Consider the following 22,917-nt stretch of genomic DNA (forward strand, 5'->3'; position numbering starts at 1 on the left):
TGTGAATTGAATAAGGCGCTTATGTTGTTGACGATAAGGATTGAGAGAATGAGTTGATTGTTCTCACTGACCTACATACATACAATCTAATACATACGTGGTTTTGAATTGAATATTCAATTTTATCAAATCTTTTTTTCTTGATAAGGATAACAGAGCACTACGTATTCCAATTCTAATTTGAGGAACCAAATCCAGAAACGGAATCTTCCCACTCATCTTCCATGAAAGAGCCAAGCATGTGGACATTCATTGTCACTATATTCAGCAGTTGATTGAAGACGGGACAGCTCAGTTGTAATATGCTCCAATAGCGGATCAGACTGCAAACATCACCAAGTCTCTTTGTCCACATAAATTTGCTAAATTCAATCGGCAGCTTGGTGTTGTTGACAGATTGACCATTAAGGGATGGTATTAGTATATTATTACATTACTTTAATGGTCATCTTTTGTATATTATGTAAATTAGGTAGATAAGATCATTTCTATGATCTTCAGTTTCTTATTAGAAACTAACTATTTTCTATATTTGTAGTTATTTATAACAATCATCTTGATCATTTGTTAATACATAGAATAATTTACCAATTGCTTCTCACTAATAATAAGAACAATAAAATAAATGCTAGTAGGTCCATATGGTGGAACCTTAAACATAAAGGGAAGCTCCAAGCTTTGCTTCAGGGATGCTCGGCCAAGAAATGGTATCTAAAAAGCATTCAATGCTTCAAATGGCATGATCAGTACCAGTCATATTGTCAAAATGTGAGCTTCTATTAGTCAGAAGCATCACTTTTCTTGATCCAATTGGAGGACTTGTATCATTCTTATAGAATCTTGCAAGCTTCTTAAACATCCTATCCATCGTATTCAACAAGTCTGATCAGCATAAAGACTTCAATGGACTGATGGCAGCCTCTTGCATAATATCAAAGCTAAATATGTATATAAATCTCTCTCTAATGATACTAATATTTATGATCATCTTACCAATTCTTGGATCAGTGGCTTTCTTATAGCCTCAAAAATTCTGATATAGACATTTGTTCTATTTGCAGGAAACCAGAATTTACTAAGCACATTCTCTTTAACTGTTTTTAAGAAAAAGAAATCTGGTCTATATTTTATGCTGGAATGATGAATTGGGATATTAAGTATCGTAATTGGCTATAAATCTTAACTGTTTATGTAAATGACATTGAGAAAATGCATACTTTTTTTTCATTGCAACCTTCAACCCAGATTCTTTGGTTTATTTGGAAGGCAAGGAATGTTGAGAAGTTTAATACGGTTAGGACAAAACTGAGTTTGATAAACAACTCACGTAGTTTCTTGTTGCCAAGCAGGGTACAGTCACCATGGAAATATCCAAAGCAAAGTTCTTAAAGTTACTTGGTGATGGTATTGTGACATTGAATAGACAAGAAGTTGGATATGGACCAAAGTAACAAGAATCGGAATCGGATCGGAATCGGCAAGGCCGAATCAAATCGTGAATCGGCCATGAATCGGAATCGAATCGGCCATGAATCGGAAAATTTAAAAAACCCTTGAAATTTAGTGAGTAACTTATTTCATAAACCCTTTATCGCTGATTCGATTCACCGATTCACAAAAAATCGTTTGGCTTGAATCGAATCGCCAAATCGCGTGAATCACATGAATCGCCGTGATTCTTGGAACTATGATATGGACATACATAGTCCTATAATCAGTTTGAGAACCCCACAAAGAACTTATGAAGTTCCACTTCAAGAGTGGTGGCAACTCAGACATTGAAGTGGTGAGGTAAAATAAAGAGTCTTTAGTTGTGCCCCCCTGCTGGGGCACTGGGAGTGGGAAAAATGTTTTATTCCTTTGAATACTTTTTAAAAATGCATTTTATTCCTTTCTCACAAACTGCAAGACCTTGGCACTACAACATGGAAACCTGCAGTAGTAGTACCAGGCTACAAATCATGTGGATCTCAGGCGTCATTGTATTCCATTTGAGAATTCATATGAAAAGAAAGACACAAATCCAAATCAGTAGACCAAAATTTTCCCTTCATGGCCTTGAGCATACAGACTGCAGAATGAATATTGACATGCTATACTGGCCACTTAAGCACAAACCACATGACCTCACAAAATGCTGTCTTTGTCACTGCATCACAACAATGTATGAGCACTTTAAAAAAAATCTCTGATCTATTTCAGATCGTTTTTAGTTTTTCCATTTGTCAGTTTTTGAACTTATGCATGCTTGTCAATTTCATGAAGAAGACGTTGCAAGACTACCAAAAAATATCAAAGAGTAACTTGTCCAGTAGGCAAGGCTCAAATGCTTAAAATAACTTCATGGATGTTAAAAACTAGAACATAACTTCAAGCAATCTCAATTCCTTAAACGTTCTGTATGACTATCACCTATACCAGACAGAAAAGGTGAAAGTGGTCATAATTGAATTCTTGGTACAGAAACGTTGGAATATGATGGAAACTAAGCCATTGGTGGGCTTGCACCAAACTAAAATGAAAGAAAATATGTAAAACATGGTTCAAAGACAAGGAATGGTATGCAATTCAGGCCAATATATGTAAAACAGTAAAACAATACTTTCATTATGCAAGGCATCAATTTACATCAGGAACTTACCCCTATCTCTAAACCTTTTCTCTTGCTCACGTTCTAGTTTGTCCCGGAGGTAGCTTATCTTGCCTTGATTGTAGTTTAACCGATTGTACACATCCACTCCCGCCTGTGAAAAAGCAAGAAATTATATTGGTAGCCTTTCTATTAAATGCAAAGTACTTATGTTTTAGTTATTTCAAGGTGTAATAGAGGATTACACAACTTACAAAGTACAATATCAATAACTCGAATGCATACTGGAAATGGATGAATGAAACTTGGTAATCACCTAAACCACAATCAGTACACAATATGCAGTTCTCATATAAACCTTCATAAATGACTATCAATAAACTGAACAACTCTTCTCTGGAACAAACTGTGCATTACAAATCTTGATGCTCAATATTACACATATACTTTTACTAGAAGTAGAGGTGGTGAACAATTATGTGAATGATTAATTCAATACATCTTTTTAGTGGAAAGTGACAATTTATAGTTCCAAAGTTGTTGCTTTTCAAATGTTTAAGAAAGCAACCAGGATGCAACCAGGATCTACTATCTATAATACCAAATAACCTTCCACATACATGAGTTAAACAACAACAGTAAATGTTGTTCCACCAATCAAGGATACAAAAATGAAAGAAGATGATTGTGATCCTTGCTTACATATTGACAAACCCTGCAAACTAAGTTACCAATTCAAGTGTGGATGTGGGAGCGAGAATCGGATGGCTGAAATCTTTTTGGGGGATTTTCGATGCCTTTATATATATATATATATAGTGGAGGCCAGAATATTATAGGAGATTTGTATTATGAGTATCTGAATTTTATCTAACCTGCTTCACATATTTAGACCCGCTATTCTTCATGGCATATGTATTTCATTGTTCTTATGTTCATACCACTTAAAAGGTGATATTCTCTTGGTTTATCGCAGGCCCTGATTCATTGTTGTGGAAGTCAAAGATCTCTTACTCTTGACTATAGTTTGCAGGGGAAGTAATTTATTAAGGTTGTCTTTGGTTGCAAATATTAACACTGAGCTTTATATTATTGATGGACAAGAATTAATAAATTAGAAGAGCATCTTATAGGGCAAATATTTCTGAAGTTTGGCTCATCCAAAATCTCTTGATTTAATACCATATTCCATTGGACGATAAAATTAACAGAAAAGCCCGAGGAAGTTGCTCACACCTGCCACACTGGATATACAAGACTTCATAAAATCATGGTTATGAATTTGGCGGAGATATCATGAATTTACAAGTTATAATTGGGCGTGTAAAATATTTCAAAATCTTTGGCTGGGAATGAAAGGCCTCCACATTCAAGGAAGTGTCATTGGAGTTAAAGAAACCATAAATAACATTCTCTGTTTCTGGGAGGCATCCACAAGGCATCTGAATCCCCCCAAATCTGCTTCTGCCTCCATGGTTGCAGGGTACACATCGGTAACTAAGCTGCTTATATAGGCAAATTGAGAGATAGGATTAGACAAGATCATGATAATGTCTTAACCCTATGGCATGAGACAAATATTTAACTAACCTAAGATTCAAGAACTAAATGACAAAAGATAATATCACATTACAACTAAGACTTCTAGAATGATTCCTAGGACCCAAATAAACTTAACATGTGAATAGGACCTACTAGGTGAGGTAAATAGATAAAACACCTTATTCACACCATCATCAGAGGAAAAAAAGTTAGAGGTAATAAGATTGTATTCATAAGGTATCTTATTGAAATTGATGTAGGAGCATCCTTGGATCATTGACAATTTTGCATTGCCCAAAAATATTTCCTTTGAGTTTGTCTGTTTAGTGTTCATTTGGACAGCTTTCCTCTTGTTTTAGGTTGCGATCAATCCAGTTGGCTCGTTTTCTTATGCAATCTTTATGGCCTGGTCTAGATATCATGAAGGTCCTAAGTCTAGCTTCGCATCTTGTTCCAATGTTTTCAAATGAAGTCATCTTAAGATGGGTCTAGTCCTATACTAGCTTTCTTGTTCTAATAATCAGGGTGGCGAGTTGCAGCTTGCAATGAAGATTCACAACATGTGATGTTTAATGGCACATTGTTCTATGTTATAATGCATTTAATCAACTCTTTTGTATGTTTGCACGACACAATGTATCCATTTAGGGTTGTTCCTTATGGATTGGGGTCATCTATTTGTTCGTAATATGTTTCCTTTGTCTTGGAAATTAATGACCAGATAAGTCAACTTGTGGTTGGCAATCTTGTGTATAAGTAGGGCAGTAGTCATTGTTTGAGTAGTGCTAGATGGTTGGAAGATAGAAGGATAAAAAGAGAATTGGTAGAAGCAACTGGGATAACTAAAGTCTGTGGAAGTATTTGTCTTGTTTGCAGTTGTATATTGACAATGATGTAAAATCTGCATTTGCAAGCCAACTTGATGATAATCCAGTGATTTTCTTCCTTTGGAGTTCATTGCTTGCTAGTTTATTAGGGCATTTTTCATTGTGGTATAATCTATCTGCAAGGTTAGACATCTCCTTTGGGGATTATCTTCCCTTGACTGCATCAAGTGGTATCAGAGTATAGTTCTACATCAGTGCAAATCAAGCATTTGGAATCGAGTGTCTCTGACTTGCATGCTTCATTGTTGTGGAGTGGCAAAAGATGAGGTTCTAATCTGCATCAACCAAAGGTTAGTGCAAGGTTGCTAGAGAAGGATCAGTTGCTTGGAAGATTGGAGATCACACTTGTGAACCTAGATGTGGGGTGGCAAAAGGTTGGATCTGACCTGCAATTGTGGAGGGTTGCACAAGAAAGGATTGGTTGGTTGACAATTTGATAGTTGCTTGGTTACAAAACAGACCTAGTTGCTGAGGCAGATTGTTGATGTTGATAGATTGTCGAATCAAATTAGGGCAATCAACACTTCTAATCAGATCATCGAACCTAAGGAATTTGAGGATTGGTATTCTTGTAAACATGTCACCTAGAAGGATAAATCCTAGAAGACTGGAGCAAATGATGGAAGATTTCAGAGATGAGATAGGGACTGACATCTGGAATGCTTTGGTTAGGGCTAGGAGAAGCCCTGAGACTAAAGATGAATTTGAGACAATTGCTGAAGATATTTAGATAGCTAAAGTTAAGATTATTGCCGAAGAAAGAATGTTGAGAGCTATGGCACAAATGGGTAAGAGTCATAGAATTGATGCTGCATGCTTTTCTAGTTCTCTACATATGGACGAATTGATAGATTGGATTAATGAGCTAAAGGATTACTTTGAGCTTGAAGATTTTAGAGATCCACACAGAGTCAAGTTAGCACACACTAAGTTGAAAGGTTATGTTGCCTTATGGTGGAAAGAATTGTAGAAAGATGGGAAGGTAATGGAGAACCTAAGATCACTAGATGGAGCATAATGGTTTCTAGACTTAAGGCCAAATTCATACCAGAAGATTATGAATTAGATTTGTTTAAGAGATTGCAAAACTTGAAACAAATGGATTTGACAGTTAAGGAGTATACAGAGGAGTTCTACAAGATGACAATCAGATACGGACAATGTGATCCAGATTATCCAAAACGATCAAATTTTTGAAACCTTTTCATATTTTTTTTTTTAAATTTCTAGGTCTTTTAAATGGCTTTTTTGGAGGTCTTTTGCTCAAAATTTTAAGTTGAAACTTTCATCGGTCCCTAAAACTGGGTAGCCGAAGGTTCTCTATTTTAGGGACTGAAACTAGGTTTTTAGTTCTTCTTTCCAACAGTGTAAACAGTTTTGAATTCTGAGCTCTAGGTCAAAAGTTATGACCCCGACAAGTTGGGAAGTTGGGATATATAAACACCTAGTTTTGAATAGTTTTACTTAAATATTGTTGTTTTTATTATAGCCACATATACATTTCAAATGCATGGCTATGGTGACTTTCGATGTTTAATCATTGTATATATTCTTACATTTTTGAATAATACGATGGCTTTTGGTTTGCATATAACTCTTTCGAGTTTTTGCAAGTTTTTCCAAAAATTGAGCATTGATATCGCAGGTACTTGATTCTCAACAGATATTGTGTTTCAGCCCATTTTTTAAATTAGATCAATGGTATCAGAGCTGGAACGCTCCTGTATACCAACCAACACAAGAACTTCCTATCAAAGATTAGGATTGGCCACACAAGATTTGTCTAAATACCCTCCTTTATAGCCACAAAACCAAAGATGTCAGATAATTCATCAAACTCTATGAAGAAGATAGTGGAAGAGGCTTTGGCTAGGCAACGAACAGAGATGATGAATCAATTTTCACAAATTTTGAAGAACCAACAATCGCACAGTTCGGTAGCACCATTCCATTGAAACGCCCCTTTTATAGGTGAATTTTGATATCCCAAATTTTGAAGGAAAAGTTGATGTTGATGTTGTTGATAACTGACTATTGAAATTAGATCGATACTTCTCTGTGAATCATTTCTCTGATGTATAAAAAATAAAATTTGCCCTCTTGAAAGCTGAAACTCGTGCGAAACTAGTATGGGAAACAAAAATGTTGAATAAAGAAAGCCAAACCGGAGAAGGGTTGGGAATACTCTCTGATAACAAACCCAATTGGGGAGAATTTGGAATACATAAATGAAGCATACTTGCCTGAAGATATATATGAATAGAAATATATAGAATGGCAGTTGCTTCGACAAAAGAGGGACCAATCTATATAAGATTACACCAATACATTCCATGCACTCTCTACAAAACTTGGTATAGAAGATTCAGAGAAGCACCAAATTTTTAAATATTGTAGCAGGCTTCATAGATATAATCAAAAATGAAATGGAATTCTTAAATATTGAAACATTGGCAACTACCTTCAAATATGCTACAAAAATTGAAGAAAAATTCAAACAAAAAGGGAAAAGAGATTACTTTTCAAATAATAAGCCAAGTGGTGAAGGTAGTAATTAATTTGGAGGAAAACCAATGGGAAAGTACCCTCCCTCAAATCCACCCAAGAATACATGGTGGGCTACTAAAACGACAAAAAATAGATACAGGCATGTGGTGTGAGATACACGAGCCCAACCCATAACACAAAGGAGTGTCGAAGCATTAAGAACCTGATGACAAAAATACGAGGAAACGAAGTTGAGCTTGAATCCACACCAATAGAAACTTCTAACAAACAAGAGAATGATTCAGTGATGGAAGCTGACTTGTATGCCATAGTTGCAACTACGACAGTAGTGCCACGTGAAGATGAAGAGAGATTATTCCATTCACAGATGTGGGTTGATGGGAAGCCTCTACATTTTATTGTTGATAGTGGTAGCCAAAAGAACTTAATTTCTATGGAAACAATCAAGAGATTTAAGTTTTAAAATGACAAGACACCCACAACCATACTCTATGGGATGGCTTAATGAAGGGAAAGACATTCAAATAAATCAATAGTGTCGCCTACCATACTCAATCAAACCATTCAAGGATGAAGTAATTTGTGATGCAGCACCTTTAGATGTATGTGATGTTTTGTTGGGGAAGCCATACATGTATCAAAGGCATGGGGTGTATGAATCCAGACCACACAGTGTCACAATCAAGCTTGGTGAAAAGAGATCGAATACCAGAGGCATGCCCTACTCAAGCTGCTTCTTTGATTAGTGCTAAACAATGTAAACGTTTAATTGTTCAAACTAGAAATGTTGTCCTCCTCATAATTCATCCTAAGCAAACAAAGTCAGTTGTTCTTAACACACATGCTAAGGTGGCCACAACAATAGACCAACAAAAGGAGATGGATAAAATTTTGAAAGAGTACCATAGCGTGTTTAAATCACCAATAGGGGTCCCAACACACTGTCAAGTCAAGCACTCTATTGATTTAATTCCAAGAACACCATTACCACATGAACCGATATATAGGAGGTCAATTTTGGAAAATGATGAAATTAAGAGACAGATTCAAGAATTGATTGAAAAGGGACACATCAAGACAAGTGCTTCACCGTGTGGCAATCCCATTGTTTTGGCAAGAAAGAAAGATGGGACATGGAGACTTTGTATTGATTACAGGGAACTTAACGAAATTACTGTGAAAAATAGATATCCAATTCCTCGAATTGATGATCTTTTGGATCAACTTAGGGGTGCTAAGTTCTTTACAAAAATTGACTTGAAATCTGGGTATCACCAAGTACCAATTTACCCAGCGGATGTATGGAAGATTGCATTCAAATCCAAGGAAGATTTGTCTGAATGGTTGGTTATGCCTTTGGCCTTACAAGTGCTCCTACTACGTTTATGAGGTTGATGAATGATGTGCTTAAACCATTTAGTGATTCTTTTGTAGTTGTTTATTTGGATGATATCCCCATTTTTAGCAAACACTGGTTTGAACATTTGCAACATGTTGAACAAGTGCTTTTGAGTTTGGAGAAACATAAACTCTATGCCAACTTAGAAAAGTGTTCTTTTGGTATGCAAAGCATCCAATACTTAGGGTACGTCATTGATAGTGAGGGTGTTCATGTGGATCCTACAAACATACAAATAATCAAAGATTGACCACCTCCTACAAATTTCACAGGACTTCGCAGTTTCTTGGGTCTAGCCAACTCCTATCACAAATTTGTATTTGGTTTTTCACATTTATCATGGGCTCTTAATCAGTGACCCAGGGGTAGAGCACAAACAAAATTTTGGTGGACAAAGGAAAAACAAAAAAGCATTTGAGGAATTAAAACTAAGAATATGTTCAGCTCCCGTATTGGTCCTTCCAGACTTGCAACAATCATTTGAAATAGAAACAGATGCATCAGGTTATGCTCTTGGTGTTGTACTCATGCAACACAGGCACTCTATTGCATATCATAGTGAGACATTTTCTGATACAGTACAAAGGTACCCCATCTATGACAAGGAGTTGTATGCCATTATTCTAGCCTGTAAACAATGGAAGTACTATATCTTGGGAAAGGAAACTGTGATACCTACAAATCATAAACCTCTTCAATTCCTGCAAACACAGGGGAAGTTGCAGAATGATAGGCATCAGAGGTGGTCAGCATATTTGCAACAATTTCACCTCAACATTCATCATAAAAAGGGAAGCAGTAATAAAGTAGCAGATTGCTTGAGTAGGCCTCCAATCATAGGCTTGACAATGGTGTTGGATTCCTATGGCCATCAAACAAAAACTTGGGCTCAACTATGATGATGATTTTTGTGACATTTACAATGCAGTCTTAGAAGGGAAGCATGTTCCTGAATTTTATATACATGATGGGTTACTTTGTCATATTGGTCACATATGTGTCCCTAGTGAAGAAAGAAAGAAACTGATATGGGAAGCACACTATAGCCGAGTGGCAGGACATTTTGGTATTGGTAAGACTACTGCAATTCTCCAAAAGTATTTCTATTGGCCAAAAATGAAACAGGATATCATTTTATATATAAAATCTAGTGTAGCATGTGCAATTGCGAAGCCTTCAAATCGTAAATTGGGCCTCTATCTACCATTACCTATCCCTGATAAACCATGGCATTCGATTTCAATGGATTTCATGTCTAGACTTCCAAGTAGCAGAAGGGGAAATGATTGTATATATGTGGTGATAGATAGATTTTCTAAAATGGCTATCATGGTGGCTTGTAAAAAAATGATTTCAGTAGAGGAAACTACCAAGCTATTTTTTGAACATATTTGGGTTCATTTTGGATTGCCAAAAAGCATTAGTTCTAATACGAATAGCAGGTCCATTAGTAATTTTGGTCTTCACTATGGGCTAGAATGGACACAAAGTTGACTACAGCATTCCATCCTCATAAAGATGGCCAAACAAAGGTAGTCAATAGAATGATTAGCCATATCCTTTGAATGCATCACTCCAAACACCCACGTACATGGGATGAGAGCTTTCCTTATGTGCAACATAGCTACAACCGTGCACTCCACACTACTATAAGACACAGTCCATTTGAGGTTTATCTTGGGTATCAACCATTGGCACCTATAGATGTAGCACTACCTATCTTGCAATCTAGTCTGCCACTAAATACTAAAAAGGAGGTAGATAAAGTATAAAAATTTATTTAAAAGATCAAACAATTACAGCAACAAGTTCATGATATTTTAGAGCAAAGCAATTAGAAGTATAAGGAAAGACATGATTAGCATAAAACTCCCCGTCATTTCCAGATTGGTGACAAGGTATGGCTACATCTTCAGAAAGAACACCTCCAAAGACCTAATAGAAAGCTTTGTCCTATTTCGTATGGCCCATATACTATTAGGAAACAAGTTGGTGAGAATGCTTTTGAACTTGATTTGATATTGTTTTTGGGGTTGCATCCAGTTTTTAATGTGGAAATGTTGCAACCTTATTTTCCTCCATTACTGGACATCTCTCAAGTTGCTAAGCATATTCATGCTACAAAATTGAATCCATCAACTACTACTCCATTACAGTGTGATCATGTCAATGAAGTCATGCTAAAATCTTTGAGAAATAAGAAAATTCCTCTATTTTGGGTGGTTCAAGCTGGTCAATTCTCTCATCAGGGCAAGTGGTTAACCAAGGAACAGATTGGAGCACAATTCCCTCATCTATTGTAGAAGCTTGATGCAATGGGGCCCATTGCCTCTTAAGGGGGGAGGAATGATCCAGATTATCCAGAACGATCAAATTTTGAAACTTTTTCATATTTTTTTAAAAGCTTTTCTAGGTCTTTTTAAATGGCTTTTTCGGAGGTCTTCTGCTCAAAATTTTAAGTCAAAACTTTCATCAATCCATAAAACTAGGTAGTCAAAGGCTCATTGTTTAAGGGACTAAAATTAGATTTTTAGCTCTTTTCAACAGTGTAAACGGTTTTGAATTCTGAGCTCTAAGTCAAAAGTTATGACCCCAACAAGTTGGGGTAAAAATACACCTAGTTTTGAATAGTTTTAGTTAAATATTGTTGTTTTTATTATAGTTGCATATACATTTCGAATTCATGGCTATGGTGATTTTTGATGTTCCATCATTGTATATATTCTTACATTTTCGAATAATATGATGGATTGTGGTTTGCATACAACTCTTTTGAGTTTTTGCAAGTTTTCCAAAAATTGAACTTTGATATCACAAATACTTGATTCTCACCAACTATTGTGTTTAGCCCATTTCTTAAATCAGATCACAATGAGAGCCATCTAAGGATAAGGTGGCTAGGTATGTTAATGACTTGAGGCTTAACATTCAAGATGAGTTAAGTATGTTAAGGATTAGTACAATTGAGGATGATTATCAGTATGCCTTAAAGGCAAAAGATAAGTTGAGGCAAGTTAACCCTAGGGTTAGGGAAAAACCAATCGTTGATAAGGGCAAAGAAAAACTGGTGATTGAGGAGGAACTTGATCAAAAAATTCCTAGAAAGGGCTAAAGTAATGGAGAATTCAAAGGTAATTGTTTCAAATGTCGGAATGTTAAACACAGAGCTTTTCATTGTTAAAAGTTGATTTGAGCAAAGCAAAACAAAACTTAGACGCACATGAGGAACAAGCAGAGAGATGAAGTTGTTGAAAGGGAAGCTACACCTGAGATGGGAGAATCTCTGATGTTAGGACAGCTATGTTAAGCAAGAAGGAACCGGGGCATACTTGAACATGTTGATGATGACGTTGTAGTTGTACAATGGGATATGATTCCTGAAGTTGGTACTGAATTTTTCCCTTAACCTGCTTGAATCACTTGAGTTATTAATGCAACTGAGATTCTATTATTTTAAAAAAGTTGGCAGGTTCGTGCTCTACTTTAGGCAAATGAAGCAATACCATGGATGTATTTACTGTTGACAGCCTTACTCTTTCAGATAAAGTAGCTTCTTAAAATAACAGATAAAACCAATAAAATTATTCATTCATTTCTATTTTGTGGGACTTAGATAATTCCTTCTTTCGTCTTCATGTTCTCGTCTTAATTTTTATAATTTATGTATTTTTTTGCAGTTTTTGCTCTCTCTCTTCTCCTTCCCCAAGACTTAGGTTTCCATCCTCCCTCTATTTTAACTCTGAGAGTCTGCAGCTCTTCCATCTTTTTCGCTCTCTAGTTATTGCTTCATCCTGGTGATGGATCATGTAGTATGATCAAAAATGTTAATGATGAAGAATTATACGCAGTTTAATCCATAAATACAAGAAAATAACAATTGACCTGACGTTTGTCATTTTCACCTCACTCGAGTGAAAGAATAGATTGTATTTTTATATTTCATCTTTGTCTTAAACATTTTCACTCCCTTTTACAATTTTTGTAGAGATATTTTCACCAAATTGACAATTATCAGGATCAACACAATCATCTTTCCCTTTGCAAATGACTTTACATTGTCCTCAATCTATACTTTCACCCATAACATCTTCAGTGAAAGAGTTTTTACCAACTCTAAATTCATTGAGCCACCACCTCAATAGTTTGACTCCTAGAGTTAAAATAGAAGAAACAAACATGCATATGTTGCTAATAATTTCATTCATTCACAAATTCCTAAAACCTTCTCAATGTACCCACTTTCTATGAATATTGCAATGCATGAGATCATATTTAACCAGAGAAGCACTTTTTGCACTTGCTACATTTATACCATTTGCACAAAGCAATTGAAACTTCAATTTTCCACAAATATTTTACATATCAACAACTCCCAAATCTATTTCAATTAATTCACTTTATTTTGCTTCCTGAAAACATTTTAAACTTTAATTGCTATCCATGCCCTATTTCAAGCCTCCTGTTTATGCTTTGGCTGGGACTGGCAAAGGTTGTGAATGTAGCTTGACATCTGCAAATGCATCCACTTGAAGGTTTCTATGGTAATTTTACCATATTTTCGTGCATATCCTGCATCCATTGCTACATAGTACATACCCATAAGACTATAAATCTCACTTTTTTATTAAACAAAGCACTTGTCATGTCTGTGCTTCCACATATTGCAGACATAGCTAATAGGCAGTATGGTTCAGATTACTAATCTGACAAGGCCTGTTTCAAAACTTACCATACCCTATTCCTTATCTGGCACAGAAGAGAGGATACATAAAATAGTTAGAACTGGCTTTTGACCTACATATCACATTTGCTAAAGGATTTTAAAGCGTTTCACACAATCTGCATGGCACAAAACTGAAAACGTGTTAGGAGTAATTTTTTCATTCCTGTGATGACAGTACTTTGAGGGATTCTGTTGGATTGTTCATGTGCCTTGTTCCTGTTATGACAGTTCTTTGAGGGATTCTGTTGGATAGTTCATAAGCCTTGCGCATGCTTCCACATTTGCATACGTTTCTTCTATTTGAAGTTTGAACTGCCTTGATGATATACAAGAAAAGAGGGTGATGAGAAAACTGTAAAATTGACAATACACCTGCCATTGCATTTGTCAAAGTAATTTAGTTTTTATAAACGTTTTACCAAATTCATCTTTCTGCAGATCAGCCATTAGGGCAGTTCTGAGACTGCAATTCTTTGAGGCACTCTGTAAAAAAAAAATTCATTCATTGTTTTAATGAATGACCGTACCTTGCTCAAAATTCCCATTCACGCACAGGACAGAGAGGGCATGCTGACACTTGCTGTTCAATCTGTGCTCAAATCTGTGAGTTGCATTTTCTAGATGGTATGTATAACAACTTCAACAATTTCATTATACAGATTTTGCAAACATCTCATATCATCACTGTGATTTGCCATGATAGATTTCAATAAAATGGCACCGTGCACTCAAAATGGCTCAAGATTTAGAGAAAAAAATTATTATCATCTGCATTCTGGAATAAAAACCCTAATACTAATGCTGCCTCCTTGTTTGTTAACTTAGGCCATGCGCCACACAAGAACTATATACTCAATGAAGCTTCTTTTTCCTTCTGTTGAGTTTCCAAGCTCTATGAGCTCGATAGATCGCCAAAATTTTAAGTACCCTTTGTTGAGTCAAAGAGCGTTCATCCCAGCTACATTTACATTTGATAATCTTGCAGACTTGCAACATGTTAATTGCTCTATGAGCTCGATAGATCGCCAACATTTTAAGTACCCTTTGTCGAGTCAAAAGTGTTCATCCCAGCTACATTTACATTTGATTAATCTTGCTGACTTGCAACATGTTAATTTTTTTCATATTAATTTTTTTCATTGCTGATGTGAAATACCTATTTAGTTCAACCTTGAAAAGAGCTGGGCAGCTCACTGAAGCATTACAACCACTTGAATTCATAAGGGGCCCACTAACATTTAAATGAACATTACAATTCTGATGGTGTCTTTGGGAATTCCGTTGGTGTCTGTGTTTGTGTGAGACACCCACAGTGGGCAACACCAACCATGTTTAAAGCCTATCAGCTAAAAAGAAGATAGTCACAAGACCAAATCACTCTACCAGTGCATGATACTCAGGAAGTCAGCATGCTGAGAGATAAGGAATAGAGATCTCCTGCAGAACTGGTCTTCAATTTCAAGAATCTCTTGAGGCAATGTCAATTGAAGCAGTAGAGACGGGGATTCCCGTCCCAAAAGAAGAATGTCATTTAAAAAACAATGTCACAGCAAAAAGAAGATAAAGGCCACGGTGGTTGGAGAGGATGCAAAAAGATCATAAGGAAGAGATTGATCCTACACTAGAGTTGCAGAAACTTTTGAACAAAATTAACAAACTAGTAGAGAAGGGCAAAGCAAAGAAGTTCTCCAAAGTCACTTGGGATGAATCAGAATTGAGAATTCTGGATGTAGAAGTGTCGAAGGTGGATAAGACCAAGGATGAAATCACCCTAGAGTACGACATAATGACAATTGACATAGAGTATGCTACTAAGCCATGGGTGATGGAGGAGTCTGACGATTCCACCCATGCACTTAAAGAAAGTATGAGGAAGATGGAAGAGAAATATAGAAAGTTGAAAAGTGAGAACAAGGCTTTCCGTGGATGCTTGCAGCACCTAGCATACCAAGTCAGGCAGGAAAATCAAGCATTTGTTCCCCCTACAGCTTGTCTAAAAGAGTGAGTGGATAACATTAAAAGAATGAGGAGAGTCGCCCAGGGCACTGAAATTGAATAAGGAATGTTCATCATATGGCATATAGGTTTGCTGAGGACCTGACTCAGATGCATGGTAGAGCTTATCATTTCCAAGACATAATGCATAGATGAAGTGTGGGAAGGCGCCCATATTTACCAGAAAAAGTCCATCCCACACTTGGAGGCTTCGATGGGGATTCCCAGACAAGCACCGATAAATGGATTAATAAGGTAAGGTGAAGCCTATGACTTTGCTCAAAGGTATTGTGCAGTAATCATTGGGAAGGAACTACTCCGTAAATCAAATGAACCAATCCAACTGAGGAAGATCAGAATATTCAGGAAGGAATACTCAATGTAATTGAAGCTATGTTTGGAATGAGGTTAGTTGATGACAAATGAACAGCAGAAAGATTGAAGAGTGGAGTAGAAGAGCTCTTTGGCACAAAGTCCTTGGCAGAAGATTTGGAGAGTATTTCCGTATTCTCAATCATATATAGGATTTAGGAATCAGCATTAGATTGAGAGAACTTCTGCAAGTTTGAAAGGGATATAGCCATTATGGAATTCAAATAGGAGATGACAGAAGTCTCTGCATAGATGAGCTGGAAATAGTCATGCCAGGATTCTTAACATTTAAGGAAAAGAATCAAACTTGAGCTATTCTGGATGACTATGGATTAAATTCATAGCAGGAATCTCATTTCAATAACGATCGCTTTGATCACTCTCCCACTGAGCAAGTGGCCCTCTTCTTATTGGTCCATGTGGGCCCACTTCTTTGTGACAAGATTCTCTCTCCATAACCTAACTCTAATTAGGGTTGAGGAGACAATATTGGCCCTCGACAATGTTTCAATTTGGGTTGCTCATTGTAATTTGTAAACCTATATAAGAGGCCCACTCTCCCACTGAGCACTCTCTTTTCATAGTGGAAGTCTCATTTCATTAACTTGACCTCTCTCCCACTAAGCAAGTGGCCTCTTCTTATTGGTCCATGTGGGCCCACTTCTTTATGACAAGATTCTCTCTCCATAACCTAACTCTAATTAGGGTTGAGGAGACAATATGGGCCCTCGATTATGTTTCAATTTGGATTGCCCCTTGTAATTTGTAAACCTATATAAGAGGCCCCTCATTGGAACAGAGTGAACTTGGGAGTTTATTTGTTAAGATCTACCTGAATAATAGAATTTCCATTAAGTTTGGTGACTACTTCAAGTATTTTAGAGCTCGCATGGTTTCTTTGTTCCCTCAGATTAGATTTTCTTTCAGGTTGTTAGATGAATGAGATAGATAATATTGTGATGGTGAAATCATTTGCTCATACCTTTTGCAATTGGATGATTTCTATGCACAGTGTAAGGTTGGTTTGAGCTTGTATGTGAATGCTTACTTTCTATTAACAAATGCACATTGTTCCATAATGGTGTTCATTTGTAACATAAAATTTTTGCACAACCTTTGAAGATCGCACCTTTTTTGTGTAGTTGAGTCAATAAAAAAAAGTGTGGTAGATTTCACAAAAGCAGTTGTTATCTTTAGAATTATTAGGATTAGAATATGACTTCTCATCCCTATCTCATTTACTTTCAACACATCTCACAAAAACATCTTAAACTACTCAACATTGCAAAATCATTCAAATAGCTCCCAAAACCAGTATTGTCTAAGTTAGCTTGAGAGCAGATTATGTAGTCCCTTTGTGTCACCAGCATGTTACAATAGCCATTGAGGTTATACACAGCAGCAAGACCTAACATATTACTTGTATGATCTTTTGCAAACTTAGCATACACGGGATTTTTCTCATGAGAGGATAAGATACCTTGGTATTTTATTCTATATTGGTGTGGTCACAAAACACACAAGAAGCAGCCAACACCAATCCTCTATAGATACAAAGCCTCCCAATAATGCAGAAAAGAATAGGGTTGAAAACTACAAAATTGCAGAAGACAAGACTCTTAATTTTTGTGAATTTCTAAAAACTACTTCTTTTTTCCAGACCAGCCACCATTCACCGAACTCTAAAAAGCCCAATCGACCTGCTCTGATACCATGCAATGGTGATTGTATTCAATAATTAAAATAGAGTTTATAGGCAATTACATTACAATGTTGTAAAAGAAAGAAACTAAACAAAAGATACAATTACAACCTACCTAAACTAACTAAGATGGTCATTAAAGAAACATTATTTAATAATGTTTTGTCAAGGAAGTGATGAGTATATGATCCATCTTTGATTCATTTCCGAGTGTATGGGAAACATATCGTGCATACCTCTCAAGACCTATCTTTCTCAGAGCATGTCAATCTAATAAAGTAGATCAAAAATAAGTGACAACTACAATTTGAAGAAATTTCTGGGAAGACTATGAGCAAAGCCCATCATTTAGCCCCGTCCTATCAATACAGCTCTCAACCCAAGTAAAGATTTTTGTGAAAATGAGGTTGAAAATAAAGATGCGGATAAAGCTTGTCCTATCCTTAAAATTAACATATTTACAAAAAGGCCTTTGTTTGATATGCCCTTAGTAAAAAGTCTGAATAAAGGTACCTCAAGCAATTTACCAGATAACGATCAAAATTATGCCAATACATCAAATACCAAATATGAATGCATGAAAGGACAAGAACAGCTGCCACATTTGGATCTTTTGTTATTCTTCCACATGTAAAAATATTTTTGCCACATTTCTAAGACTTTTTTGGGTCAAACATATGCCTAAAGTTTCTCTCAAAATTAAATGGCTAGGTCTAAAGTATCACAAGAGCTTGTTGAAGAAAAATTGCAAATCACAGCAGCCACAATGCATGGCTTCTTTGTGTCTTAGAGTCAAAACCTTGTGGTATGTTTTTTCTTGGCAAGCTAGTTGCTCAGGGCAAAACATATTTTCCAAAGGCTAATCTGGTTTTGGCTAAACATCAGTTGTAATGTTAAAAAGGTTAGTGATGTTATATCTTCAGCTCAGTTCCCGATGCAGATGCGAGAATCAGATGCACAGATGCATGCAATTTTGCTTTTTAGATTTTGGATGTGTTTGGACACGTCTATATATATATTTGTGTGTGTGTGTGTGTGTGTGTGTGTGTGTGTGTGGGCATGTGTGTGCAAAGAAATGCAAGATGTATACCAAAATAAGCCATTCCATAGTATAAACTTCACCATTGAACGTTCAACTTCAAACTTCACAAACACAAAAATACATATTGAAATAACTAACTAGTAAATTACTCAAGTTCAAGATTCCAGCGCAATTTTCTTGGCAAGCTAGTTGCTCAGGGCAAAACATATTTTCCAAAGGCTAATCTGGTTTTGGCTAAACATCAGTTGTAATGTTAAAAAGGTTAGTGATGTTATATCTTCAGCTCAGTTCCCGATGCAGATGCGCGAATCGGATGCACAGATGCACGCAATTTTGCTTTTTAGATTTTGGATGTGTTTGGACACATCTATATATATATCTGTGTGTGTGTGTGTGTGTGTGTGTGGGCATGTGTGTGCAAAGAAATGCAAGATGTATACCAAAATAAACCATTCCATAGTATAAACTTCATCATTGAACGTTCAACTTCAAACTTCACAAACACAAAAATACATATTGAAATAACTAACTAGTAAATTACTCAAGTTCAAGATTCCAGCGCAATTTTAATAACAAAATCAAAACTTACCTCATGATTCAATGTTGATCAGTCAAGAGTCAGGACTCAAGATTCACTAATCAAATTCAGTCATTCAGAACCATAAGGACTCAAAAAAATCCACATTCTTGTCATCTCAAAAAAACAACTTTTAAGTCATTTTGGGCGTTAAAAAATCATCAGGGCACGTGGTTGCTCACTGATGCATCCAGATGCTTGCCGGATGCACACAGGAAGCTCATTCCGGGCCTGTGGATGCTTGTGGAGGGACTGTGGATGCTTGTGGAGGCACTCACAGCGCCTCCACAAGCATCCACAGGCCTGGAACAAGCTTCGTGGGTGCATCCGGGCAGCATCTAGAAGCACCTGCACACCAGAATGCATCAGCATCAGCATCCGGTAGTTCTGGGAGAGAATTGATATCTAAGATCTTCAGATATGGATATTCCACTCTTGATCGATGTGATTGGGACATCTTAAATAAATTTTATTCAAACAAATCCAAGCCTTAAAAAATAGCTAACTTTTGTTGTGGTAGGCATAATGCGGTGCACAACCAAAATAAATTTTTCAATATTGTGGTCGTGATGTAGGCATAATGTGGTGCACAGCCAAAATAATTCATTCAATGTTGTGGTCATCATTATAAAGTTGTCAGTAATTAGTCTCTAGCTAATTGATCCAAGAGGGAATGCTCCCTAAGGAATGGAACATCTCAATAAAGCAAAATGATGAAAAGAATGAGAAGGTTTTCTATTTCTAACTAACATTTCTTTACCAGCAAAGCAATTTAAGGAGAGAGGACTTTTTGAACATTTCTTCCTAATCATCTGATATTAAAAAATGTGAACTTCAAACCATGAGGCAAATTAGTATTTTAATTATATCTGGTAGGTATATCTTGTTAAAGTTTGGTAGCTGCAGGACGTATCCGCGTACCTGTGGTTGCATCAGCGTTATATTAGAGATATTTTCTATGTAATTCTCTGCTGTGTTAGTCCTTTTTTATGATCAGGCAACAAAGAGTGTTCATTCATGAACAATCTTTAATATGAAAAGCCACTTCTTTTGAAGATAATGAAGAGTCTTCAACATGGCTAATGGAAGGTCATGTGTGTGTTCTAAAGAGACTTTTCTTGTGTAAACAAGGAGCTATCACATTGCATCTAAAGAGACCATGAATAGATATTGAAGAGTCTTATTCCGGCTCGATACTGGAATTCAAAGAGTCATTATGTGTAACTGTCAATCAGCATTAGGTCACATGTGTTCGTGGCTGTTACAGAACTCCTTTAAGTGTCAACGCTTGGCATGAGATGACTCATCCTGTCGTGATACTCTTGACTTTTCTCTGCATATATTGTGAGGATGCTTCTCTGAAGGCTGGTTACAAAAATTGAAGTCGAAGTTATTGGGTGTGATCAGTTTTATTGTGATTTTATCTGCAGTGCATCGTTATTGGAGTGGAAATATTTTAGCAGAAGTTTTGGGACATTGATTATGAGTATCTTTGCATCATTCCTTTCTTGATCGTAATTTTCTGTGAGGTGCCTCGTTACACAATTCTATTGGATTCGTGTGTGATCAATAGTTGAGTATTGAACATTATCAATTCTGAGAGATATCTGATCATTCTGCTGTTGAAGATTTATTTTATGGAGCCTAATGTTTATCCTTGAAAAGTACTGTATAATTGTGTTCAAATCACCATGTTGGTAATCAGCGTATGTGTGTTTCACTATTAAGTTCTTTGTTGATAGAAGCTAGAGTAAGGTTTCGTTCATCTTGTATGGAATGTTCATCATATGAGAACTACTTATAGTAGAAGATCCGTTATTTTTGTAAAGAGAGTTTTGTGTAATTGCTCAGTGTGTGAAGGCTCAAATGTTGTGAGCTATGTACTGAGACTCTGTCATTATTTAAAATAAAGGAGTACTTTTTGGTGTGGCTGCGTTTGTCCCTCAAGTAGGAGGGTTTTCCCAGAGTATCTCTGGTGCTATTGTGTTTTTTATATCTGTTGTTTGTTATGCTGTTCTGGTTTGTAAAATTTAAAATATCTGTGACCAGTTTTCTGGATCTAATAGGACCAACTATATAGGTCCTCTTGTCATCTTTTTTCTATCTTTTATCAACCAGTAGGGACAAGTCTTGTGGTTCCATCTCATTTTGGATCATTATTGAAAAGTAATAATTAGGGACAAGTCTTGTGGTTCCATCTCATTTTTGGGTCATTATTGACAAGTACTAATTAGTCTTGACTCTTGTGGGTTCCATTTAGTTTGTCATATGGAAAATGCATTTTTTTGAAGAAAATAATTATCGCACATACAAAATATCGCAACACATTCACACCTTTAAAACAAATGAACCAGTACAGAAAGGGTGCAGCAAGAGCACAAATATGGTTTCCAAAACACAAAAACGAAGGCACTCACAAATAGCTGTGATGAAAACCAAGTCATTGGCAAAAAGCCAACAGAGTACACATTTTTCAGTCATGACTCATATCAAAACACGTTTTATAGGAAAAGTCATGTAATACCCTAACTTTTCCTTCAACAACTTTACAGTGGTGATTTTTAAGGTTTGTTTTAGGTTTGCCGAAAATTTGAAATTTTTAAAATCCAATTCAAAGACTTAAATTTAAAGCAACAGAAAAGGAGATAAAGCTCTAATTGGCACTTTACTTCTGTTTCGGTTGTGCAAGTCAGCATGTCTATTAAATGACCATGGGCACTCATTTTTGTACATAGAAGTTTAGAATAAGAATATTTAGACATAAAGTAATATTATTATTATTTAATTTATCATTTGTTTTTTGTAGTTTAAACAGATTTTTTAATTTTATTTTTGCAGTTAACATACTCAAAGGCAGGAGGTTTATTAAAGCTTCAGTTTGTAGTTCGGGTTATTTTCTGAAGTACCAAATGTGCTTACCATGGTTTGGATTTTACCAATTTATATGTAGAAATAACATGTATCCTAGTATCCATGTAAAAGATTACAGCAAAGCTTAATTTATTGGGATGATGAAGGGCATTGCTTTGTCTTTGTTCCCATGAAGCAATCTAGTGAAGATTATTTTTATTACAAAACCCTAATGAAATATTTCCTTATTTTCCCAAGTTGATTAGTCAACAGTAACATGAAGAAAACAAACAAACTGCCCAAACCTAGGCCAAATTGAAGGGCTTTCCTAAAAAGATGAAAAAAAAGTTCTTTTTTTATAAACATTTCATAAACAAAAAATTACCTGAACACCTAATTTTCCCTCTAGTGATAAAGTATAAAAATGGCATGGATCATAAAGGTTTGTGTGGTTTCAAAGGCCTCAATTTGCGCTTGCCAGCAGAGCCTCTGCCCCTCGACCCAGCCTTGTATCATGATAGGAATACACCAGGGAAACTACCCTTGAACCCCACAAGAGGCACTGCCCTTCTTGTCGCTTAAGAAGCTTGATTACAACAAGAGGGTGATGAGTACTTGGGACTGCCTATTTAGTGTGCTAATTTTTCTGTTACTGTTGCACAACTTTCCAGAAATATCTACCCACCTGATGAAGGTACAGTGACCAAATTTCCTGACATGAATAGGCAAC

The 22,917-nt window shown here is 36.1% G+C and overlaps 1 protein-coding gene across 2 annotated transcripts in view; it reads right to left on the bottom strand.

Annotated features, from left to right (window-relative positions):
- The window catches only part of LOC149554938 (uncharacterized), a 113,766-nt gene that overhangs the window by 38,110 nt on the left and 52,739 nt on the right, over positions 1–22,917 (bottom strand). For both annotated transcript variants that reach the window (XM_089828948.1, XM_089828949.1), the window contains exon 5: positions 2,642–2,744. In XM_089828948.1, the coding sequence (XP_089685074.1) occupies positions 2,642–2,744 (103 nt within the window). The remainder of the gene's footprint in view (positions 1–2,641; positions 2,745–22,917) is intronic.

This window comes from Cupressus sempervirens, chromosome 5 (assembly GCF_028749045.1).
Source record: "Cupressus sempervirens isolate cs-2001-9-10 chromosome 5, ASM2874904v1, whole genome shotgun sequence".
NCBI lineage: Eukaryota > Viridiplantae > Streptophyta > Pinopsida > Cupressales > Cupressaceae > Cupressus > Cupressus sempervirens.